The sequence below is a fragment of the Strix aluco genome, chromosome 24 (genome assembly GCF_031877795.1).
Source record: "Strix aluco isolate bStrAlu1 chromosome 24, bStrAlu1.hap1, whole genome shotgun sequence".
NCBI classification, from domain to species: domain Eukaryota; kingdom Metazoa; phylum Chordata; class Aves; order Strigiformes; family Strigidae; genus Strix; species Strix aluco.
The window spans coordinates 7,439,023-7,448,676 of record NC_133954.1 but is presented as its reverse complement, the minus strand read 5'-3'; the positions used below and the strand labels follow the sequence as shown (position 1 = coordinate 7,448,676).

Genomic DNA, 9,654 nt, shown 5'->3' with positions numbered 1-9,654 from the left:
CTGAGAAGGGGTTACCCCTCCCCAACACAGATTATCCCACACAGGCAGGAGCACTTGGGTCAGCCCCCCCCGCCCCGCGGAGACTCAGCCAGGACATGGGGGGTCGGGGTGACTCCCCCGCCTCCGGGTCTCCCCCCTGGGGAGGGGGCGCGTTGCTCCGGGCCGGGGCACAGGCGGGGGGCGGGTGGGGAGCCCCGGGGCGAGGGGGGGGACGGCACACACACACACAGAGGGGGCTGCCCCCCTGGGGGGGGTGTGGGGGGCAACTGGGGGGGGTGGGGGTGGGGGGTGGGGGGGGGTGCCCCGGGGCGTGACGTCATCGCGGGCGGGGCCTGGCGGGGCGGGGCGGGGCGGGCAGGGGATCCCCCGGGCGCGGGGCCGCGGCGCGGCAGCGCGGAGCCCGTCGGGGGGGCGGCGGGGCTCGGCGCGGTCTTGCGGGCTCCGGGGGCTGCCCGGCCCGGCCCGGCCCGGCCCACCATGACCATGAGCTCCGTGGCCGAGAGCCTGCTGGGACCCGACCCCTCCAAAGCCGCTTTCCTGGAGCTCGGTCACCCCTCGCCGCCGCACTACCCGCTGCACGGTCTCCACCCCGCCGGCCACCCCCAGCACGACCCGTCGCCCTTCGCTTCTTACGGTCGGCCCGGGCCCTACCCGTACCCCGGCGGTGCCCCCCCGCCGCCCCCCGGCGGGCCCTACCTGCCCTACCCCCCCCCCGGCGCCCAGCATCCCCCGGCCGGGCTGGCCCACGGCGCCAGGCTGCAGGACGCAGGTAAGGGGGGGGCGCGGGGTGCTCGGCGCTGCACACCCGCCCCCCGGGCACCCACCCAGCCGGGAGCGACGGGGATTTACCGGGAACAACCGGGACGGAGCCGTCGGAAGCGCGTTGGGGGCTGCTAACCGCCCCGTCGGGGCAGCGGCGATGCGGGGCTCGGCCCGGTGGGGAGGTCCCTGAGGGGACCCGAGGGGGCCGGGGGTGATGTCGCCCCCCACTCCCAGCGCGCCCGGACCCACCGGAGCCTCGTCCGGATGGGTGACTGCGTGGAGACCCCGGGGATGGGGAGCAGCAGACCCCCGGCTGCCTGGATCTGCCCCCCAAGACCCCCGGCTGCCCGCATCCTGCCCCTCTGAGCCCCCCCGGGCCGGGCAGACTCTCCCCTGTGCCCCACCACCAACACGCTCCGATCTCAGCTGCCTGCGCTGTCCCATCCCCGTTCCCCACTATTTTCCCCAAAAGCCGATGCAGAAAACTGCAAACTGAGCCACGCCGGAGGGAAGCGACCCCCGGGGCTGCCCCATGGAGGGGTCCCCAGTCCGGCTGAGCCCCCCCAGGCCCTGTCGGACCCTCGTCGGCTCTGGAGAGCCGCGGCCGTGGCCAGAGCAGACGGTGTGCGGGGTGCCTGTGGGTGCGCAGACGCGCTCGCCGCCGTGGCCTGCGCTCGCCCACGTCAGCCCCGTGGTGCTGAGCCAGGGACCACCGTGTCCCCGGTGCCTCTCCGAGCCCCCGCGGGTTTCTACCCCGCATAAACCACGGGGTCCAAGAAGGACCCGGGGATGCTCAACAGCACGGAGGGGCGAGGAGATGGTCTGGGAGGGGGCACAGACCTTGCAGCAAGGGGCTGCCCAGGGCAGCGTGCCCACAGCAAGGCCCCCCCGTGCAGGGGAGTCTCTCCTGTTGCACCCTCTGCCGCCCCGTGGGGCCCTGCCTGCCCCCCCCCCAACTTGGGTGCACGGCAGAGGGGCCTGTGGCCTGCCTGCTTTGGGATCTGAGTGGTGATAGTGAATGAATAATCCCATCCCTCCCTTCCCCCTCCCATTTCCCCTTTGCTTTACCCGAGGTTTAAGCGAACCCCCACAGCAAAACCAGGTCCCCCCCTATTTATTCCCCCTCCCCTCCAAAAGTAACCGCCAAAAAGCAAAACCGGCTGCAGCCCCCCAGGGCCAGGGTGGGATGGTTTGGGGTGGTTGTTTTTTGTCGGGTTTTTTTTTAACCTCCCAGCGTGTTGGTTTAACTCTCTGCTCCTCTCCCACCCCAAGAGCACGAGAAGCCCCCGGCCATCGCCAACGGGGAGCTGCGCCTCAACGGCAAAGGGAAGAAGCTGCGCAAACCCCGCACCATCTACTCCAGCCTGCAGCTGCAAGCTCTCAACCAGCGCTTCCAGCAGACCCAGTACCTGGCGTTGCCGGAGCGTGCCGAGCTGGCGGCCCAACTGGGACTCACCCAGACCCAGGTACGGCCCTGACGAGGGGCGAGGGGCCGGTTATAGCCCCAGTGATGCGCCACGTGGGGGGGGTTCTGCTCCGGGAGTGACTCCGGATTAAAGGCTGCAGCACGATGCTGGGGTGCAACTGGAAACGTGCCCGAGCCGTGCTGTGCCGCGGCGGGGGAGCTGGCGCCGGTGGGCCCCCGGGGCTCGGGTTTGGGGCGCCCCTGCTCGCACCTCCCAGCGGCACCGGGACTTTCCCAGCCCCGGAGCCTGGCTGCTGGCCCGGCCGTGCCCGGCGCTGGGCGGCCCTGGGCCGCGGGACGGGGCGAGTGGGTTTTTGAAGGCGATGGGGAGAGACAGGCAGGCGGCAGCGGTGCAGCCCGGAGCCAGGGGCGAAGCGAGCTCATAAAGCCGGGGAAGAGGAGACAAGTGGGAACCTGCCGGCAGCGCGGGGGGGACCGCGGGGAGGAATGAGCGGGGCCACCACCCCAGCGCGGCGGGCCCCACCGCGCCGCACCCCGGCCCAGCCCCGGCACCCGGGCTGGTGGGGGCCACAGCCTGCGCCAGAGGGGGGGGACGTGGGGACATGTGGGGATGTGCATGTGTGGGGACTCCGTTTATCGCACGTTTCTCTGGGCTCCCTGTGCCTCTTCCCACCATCTCCTCCACCCTTAGTGGAGTCCCTGGTGGCTTGTAAAGGGCTGGGCTCAGAGCCCGGCTTATCTCCCAGACCCCCACCCCGAATCGGCTGTGCCCCCAGGTGTAGATGGGGGAGACAGGGACCCCAGAGGGGTCTGTAATTATTGATGGGGGGGGTTTATGGGGGGGCATTGGCCACAGACCCCATCCTCCCCACTCACCCCTCTCTCCCCCACAGGTCAAGATCTGGTTCCAGAACAAACGCTCCAAGTACAAGAAGATCATGAAGCAAGGCTCGAGCGCACCCGACGGGGAGCACCTCCACACCGCCGCCTCCCTCTCCCCCTGCTCCCCCAACATCCCCCCGCTGTGGGACATCCCCGTGCCAGGCAAAGGGGCCCCCCTGGCCCCCAGCAGCTACATCAACAGCTTCGGAGCCTGGTACCAGCCGCACCCACAGGACACCATCCCCAGGGCCCCCATGATGTGATGCTGCCACGGCTCCAGCACCCACCAGCTCCAGAAGGAGCCAGCAAGGGGGGGATGCTCTGCTGCTGCCCCCCCCCCCGAGGGACCGGGGAGCCCAGCAAAGCCCTGGGGGACCCCAGTGAATGGAGAAGGAGGAAGAGGAGGAGGAAGGCGACCATGGTCTGCAGGAACATGGGGATCGCTTGCTCCATTGCGGTCCGAAGTGAGACAGCTCTGGCAAAACGCCCTGGTGCGCCCGTCCCGGAGGGACAGGACTTGGCCTCCAGCCGCAGCCCCGGGTCCCTCCTTTCATGGACATGGGGCAGGGGGGGCCCCGAGAGGGGCTGGGGGGCTGGGGAGTCCCTGGACACCCCCAGCCTGGCTTTATTTATAAATACTGTCTGTTATTGTCTGTGCCCCCCCATTTATAAATAGTCTGTACACTTGTAAAGGAAAGACTGCTCCTCCGTACCTGTCACTCCCTTTGGGGGGGTCTGTCCCCAGTTTTGGGGTGATGCTTCGGTCCTGCTCCTCGGAGGCTTCTGTCTCCAAAAGCTCCTGGGGAATACAGCCCGACGGGGATGGGGGCACTGAAGCAGAGGGCTGGGCTGTGTGTCCCCCCCCCAAACATCTGTGTGGGACCCACCGCTATTTTCAGACATCGCTCCCCCGAAATGGAGACGCAATTATAGTAATTGTGGACCCAGGCCCCTTGGTGAAGGGCTTCTCGCCACCTCCTCGGAGTAATTATGGGCAATTTGGAGCTGTTGAAGATGTCTCCCTTAATTCGGGTGGGAGAGGGAGGGTGGGGGGACGCAGGGCAGGCTGGGGACCCCAGGGCGGGTCAAGCCTGGGGTTACTGCCCCATGTCTCCAGCAGCCCCCATCAATACCTGGCCCTGGGAGCGAGGGTGTTTGGGAGCAGGGGATATTTTTCCACTGCAGGTTTGGCAGTGGGCAACCTCTCCCTTTGTGCTTTTCAGAGGCCAGAACCCGCTGGAAAATACGTTATCATTATTTCCCATTTTTCCCAATCCTGCTCAGTGTTTGTCACCCACGATGGGGACGAGACTCGCACTAGGGCAGCGGTGCAGCGGGTCCGTACCGAGGTTTGCTCTGTGACACAAACGTGCCATGATCCTCACTCCAGATATTCCCACCTTATTTTTCCTCCACTCCAAGGGTCCCTTCCTGCCCCAGGGACCACGTTTTCCATCCCAGCCGGCAAGGTCGGGGAGGGAGCGATGCGGCGATGCTGAGCGTGGCTCTGTTTGCACCTTCGGCAGCACGTAGGGCCGGAGTTTTTTGGAGCTCTTGGCTCCCACCTGGGAGTTGGGTTTTTGAACAAGCGATCGATAGCTGGGAGATGGGCAGGGCTGGGGATCTGGCGCCGAGCGTGGGAACAACGTGCCCCAGGGCCAGAGGCGTGTGGGGAGCCCCGGGTCCCTGCCAGCAGCCACGGGGCTGGACACAAACTGCCCCCCCACGCCCTGCTGAGAGGTTTGGGGTGCTGGCGGTGACCCCGCTGGGACACAGGCGTGGTTGTCCCTGGCTGTGTTCCGCAATGCAGCGGTGGCACGTGGAGGATGTGGGGCCCACGGGCTGGCTCGGCACCCCACGAGACACCACAGCCGGGACCAACTGTGGTCCGGGGCCAAGACATGATGCGTGGTGTCCCCTGCATGGGTGGGTGGTGTCCACGAGTGGGGACGAGTCTGGCACAAGTAGGGGTCTGTGCAGGGCAAGACTGGCTTTATTTTCCCTGAGTGATGGAGCCCATCCTCCCCACCGAGGCTTTAGGGCGGCAGATGGATTTGCTTTGCACCGATATTGGAGAAAAGGAGAATTTCTCATCCAGAGACTGTGGAAAACCCAGCTCCTCACGGGTGGAATTAACCCCAAACTGGGGCTTTCCTCCAGGAATTACTCTCCAGCCACGGGAAGGGGCTGAAGCGTGGTGTGATCCCGGCTGTAAAGGGCTCTTGGATGCCTCAGGGTGCCGCCACCGAGGAGCCGGGTGCTGAGCACCATCCCCGCCCTGTGAATTTGGGGTGACCTCCTGCAGAGCTGGCGGTGGGCTTGGAAGGGGCTCGGTGGCGTGGCATGCCCGGGAGGGGCAGGATCTGGCAGGACGGGGGAAGCAGGAGGCAGAGGCCATGGCGCCCGCTCGGCTTTCCCGACGGATGTGCTGCCAAGGACCTGCAGCCAGAGCCGCTCGCAGGTCCCGTCTTGCAGCAGGAGGGACGCAGCAGCCGAGGCTCCTGGGGCTGGATCCGGCCCGCCCGGCGCTCGCGGTGCGGCCGGGACGGCGGCTGGCGCCCGGACCCCGTGGGGAGGCCGCCTTTGCCCGCGGCTCCCCCCTGCACCCAGACCCCTCCTGCCCTGACGCGTGGGAGCAGATCCCAGTTCGGGCACCCTTGGGTGCAGCGAAATTCCGGCACCAGCCCATTTCCCAGCCCCTGCTGCCGCCCGCCTGCGCTTGGCTCCTGCTCGGGATGCTCCTGGGGGATGGGGATGGGGACAGGGATGGGGTCCTGTGCCCTGAGGAGGGAGTTTGGGGGCTGTTCTGCCTTTTGCTCCGCAGTCAAACCGGACAGTGACCCCGCTTTCCTCTGTGCCCCGGGAGAGGGGCGGCGTGGCCAGCACGGCCTTGCTGAAGCTGGTCTTGGCTCTTCTCCACCAGCCAAAAGCGTCCCCAGTTGGGGACACTCAGAAAAGGCCAAGAGCCCCCAGACATCCCAGTCTGGTAGGGTTTAACCTACCGGATGGGGGAAACCCCACTGGGGTCAGGGATGTCCCTGGGCTTGTTTGGGTCCCTTTTCCCTCCACCTGCACAGGCTGGAAATCCAACCAGCCCCTTCAAATTGCCAGGGCAGGTTTGGGCAGTGGCGGGGGGACTTTGTGTCCCCTTCCCATCCCCAGCCTGGGCAGGGTGATGGGACGTGGACAGAGCATGGAGCTGAGAGGTCCCCGAGGCCACTCGGGAGCGTTTCTGTCCTATTTTCCAGAGCTGACGACAGTGACGAGGACCCGGCTGGTGGCAATGCCGTGACTGCTCGGCACTGACTGCCGCGTGCCGGATTGGCCAAGAGTTGGGGAGGGGATGAAGACACGGTGGCTGCCAGGCCGGGCCGTGGGCAGGCGGCTGCCCCCGCTCTTTGTGCTGGCAGCAGCGTGACGCAAGCGGCTGGAAGCGGCGTGTTGCAACGGGGCAGGAAACGTGTGCCACGCTGGGAGGGCTGCGCGCCGGGGCTTGTGCGCGCGGGACGGAGGCGTGTGGGGACACCGGTGGGACATCAGGTGCTGCTGCCACACAGCTTGGACCCACGGGGGCAGGAAACCACATCTGACCCCTCATCCTGCATGTAGCCACGGGTAAAATCCCCTCTGAGGGGCTGGGTGTCCCCAGCATCCCCATCCCGGTACCGTCCAGTGCCGCTCTCCGTCCCCGGTGCCAGCAGGGGGTAACTGGGATAACTGGGATAATGAAGGATGGTCATTTTATTCCTGTGCCAAGGCCGGGTGAGGGGCGCTGGGAGGAGTGGGGTTACAGGGTGATGTCCCCACCCCGAGGGGGGGTCCTGCCTCTGGCTCTCAGGCCCTGTTCTGCTTTGGGGAGCACACTGGGGCCACCACTGCTGGCAGGAGGAGCGGGCTCGTCCTTGGGGAGGGATGTTGGGGTCCCACAGCCCCTTTTGGGGAGCTCTGGGAGGTCTTGGCCACCTCTGGGCTGGAAGAGCTGCAGGTGATGCTGGTGGTGACCCCCCCACCCTGGGGCTATTGGAGATGGGGCTGAGCGAGGAGGAGCAGGGGGGAGGCAGCTGAGAGGGGCCAGAGGCTCCTGCGCCAGCCCTGGCTCCTGGCACCCCATGGGCTGCAGGTGCTGACACCCCCCGGACCCCCCAGCCCCACGCAGGCTCTGGGACATGCTCTGAGGCCGGGACAGAGGAGTGGGACAGGAGGGATGGGGGGGGGTCTACATGAGCACAAAAGCTTCCCCAGTGCCCATCCCTGGGGTGTCAGGGGGGGCAGTGCTGGAGAGGAGCAGGATTAGTGCCTGTCCGCAGGCAGCGATGCACCCAGCGTTTATATAATCCACGGATATGTAATCTTCTGTCTTTTTTTTTTTTTTTTTTCCCTTCCCCCCCTAAATTAAAAAAGAAAAAAAAATAAAAATAAATAAACCAGCGCCAGCTCATGCCGTGCTTCTCACTCCAGGCAACGCCGCTCGGTTTCCTCCTCTCCCAACCCGCCGCCTCCTCGCTCTTGCTGGCAGCTTCCCCCTAATAACCCCCGTGTCTCCAGCGTGTCTGCCCGCCTGCCGGCTCCGGGGCGGTTTGCACGCAGCCTCCAACCCCAACCCCGAGCGCTGGGGGACGGGGGGCTGGCAGCACCCCTTAATTCTTTACAACCGGCCTGGTCATGCAGGCGCCGTCCGGGGATGCCCGGGGGTCCGGCTGCGCCCGGTGCTGGCATGCGGGGGGCACGGGATGGGGATGGGGTTGGCGGTGGGTGCAGCCCGTGAGGGGATTTGGGGAAACCCCCCCCACGGGTGGAAGGTGTGAGATTGGCCTCGTGTGGGAAGGGGGACGCGAGGACACCTCTGGGGACACCAAAAGTCCCGGCTGTGCCCGGTGTGTGACACCCCACGGTGCTGGGGGTGTCCCCGGACGGCGCAGAGGGACCATCCCCGGAGCCACCCCACGGAGGGGTGCAGGGGGCTGAGGGGGGGGCCCTCCAAGGCCATCGGGGATGTGATGCTGGGAACAAAGTCCCCTGTCCCCAGCGCGGCTCAGTGGGGCTTGGGGGTGGGTGATGGGGCTTCAGCCCCCGACCCTTTGCTGCGCTCCCAGTTGTGAAACGGTGTCGGGGACACCGGGGACAGGGGGGCAGGGTGACCAGCGTGGCGCAGCCCCAGGGACTGTCCCCGTCACCATCCCGAGGCCCCACATCTGGGGGGGTCTTTGGGTCATTCATGCCCTCCCGGCCCTCGTAACGCCGATGGGGAAAGTCCCCATCTCCGGAGCGTCGGTCCCGTGGGGTGGGGGCCTTGGTGGGGGTCCCGTCCCCTGCCAGCCCTCACTCATGGGGTGTCCCCAAAAGGGACACCGGGGCAGCCAAGTCACCCTCCCAGTTTGCATGGCTAGGAGCCTACTGGTCCCAGTAAGAGGAGCGGGAGGGAAGCGGCAGGTCTTGGCGGTTCGGGGAAGACTCTGCAAACCAGGAATAAAATCCTCCCCCCAAATTCCCTCCCGACGGGGTGAAACGGGACTCGGGGTGACCCGGCACCGGCCGTGCCCATCGCCAGTCCCCAACCACCCCCCAAAAACAGGAACGCAGGGTTTAACTCCGCGTTTCCCAAGGCAGAAAACTCCTGAGCTCCTCCCTGCTCACCAAAAACCTCCCAAAAAATGGTGTTTGGAGCCTTCAAATTCAAAGCATTTTTATTAACATTTATAGATCAGCTTTTGTTCACTAGGAAAGCAGCAAAGAACGCTCGGAGGAAGCCCCTGTCCTTAGAGGGGGGCTCCTGTCAACCAGGGTTTTCTTTTTTCCCTCAAAAAAAAAAAAAAAAAAAAAAAAGAACAAAAAACCAGACCGAAACCAGTTTGGTTTGGATCAACTTTATACAAACGAACCTTATGTACACTCTCTTTTTTCCCCCATACACCCCTATTTATATAAGGCAACATAAATAAGATCCTCGGGACTGTACAACACATATGAACACTTCTTAAAACTGCATTTTCTGCTTTTAAAAAAATAGCATCATTCTCTTAAAAAATAGTAAAGAGGTTTTTTTTTTTTTTCTTTAAAATGTGTTGTCGATTTATGTAAAAAATAGGCATTCTGCTTCGCCATTAGCTTAACTGACACAGATGGAGGCACTGTTAGAAAACGGACATTAGCACAATTTTTCTCTTTAAAAAATAACTTAATCCATTCCTGAACTGTTTAAATATTAAAATATTTTATCCCCCCACACTTTTTATTTATTTTTAAATAACCACCTTATTGTCTGAGCATCGTCCCGGGCGATTCCTGCGAAGCTGCCACAGAAGCTGCTGGGCTGAGGGTCCTGGTTTGCTCCCGTGGGGTGTCCGTGGCCCCCCCCAAACTGCTCCTGGTCGCTGGATTTTGGGTCTCACTCCTTCGGCATCGGCGATGAGCACCCACACGCCGCGACACCGCGTCCTCCTCCCCGCGGGCTCCATCCCGACCGGGGTGTGGGTGCTCTGGGTGCCCCTCAGGCCCCTCCTGGGTGCCCACTCGCGCTCGGGGGGGGGGTGGGGTGGGTGGGGGGGGTGTCGCGGCGTGGGGCAGCCTCCCCCAAGGCAGCTCAT

General features: G+C 64.7%; 1 protein-coding gene across 1 annotated transcript; it reads left to right on the top strand.

Moving 5' to 3' along the window:
• The first annotated feature begins 477 nt into the window (after nt 1-477).
• On the top strand, nt 478-3,333 carry DLX4 (distal-less homeobox 4). Its single transcript, XM_074849806.1, has 3 exons — nt 478-769; nt 2,035-2,228; nt 3,082-3,333. The coding sequence occupies exons 1-3, from the start codon at nt 478-480 to the stop codon at nt 3,331-3,333; spliced, it is 738 nt and encodes a 245-aa protein (XP_074705907.1).
• The last annotated feature ends 6,321 nt before the right edge of the window (nt 3,334-9,654 follow it).

Coding starts and splice junctions, on each gene's coding strand:
- DLX4 (XM_074849806.1), top strand. CDS start 478: ATGACCATGAGCTCCGTGGCCGAGAGCCTGCTGGGACCCGACCCCTCC. Junction 770..2,034: donor CGCCAGGCTGCAGGACGCAG/GTAAGGGGGGGG, acceptor TCCCACCCCAAG/AGCACGAGAAGCCCCCGGCC. Junction 2,229..3,081: donor TGGGACTCACCCAGACCCAG/GTACGGCCCTGA, acceptor TCTCCCCCACAG/GTCAAGATCTGGTTCCAGAA.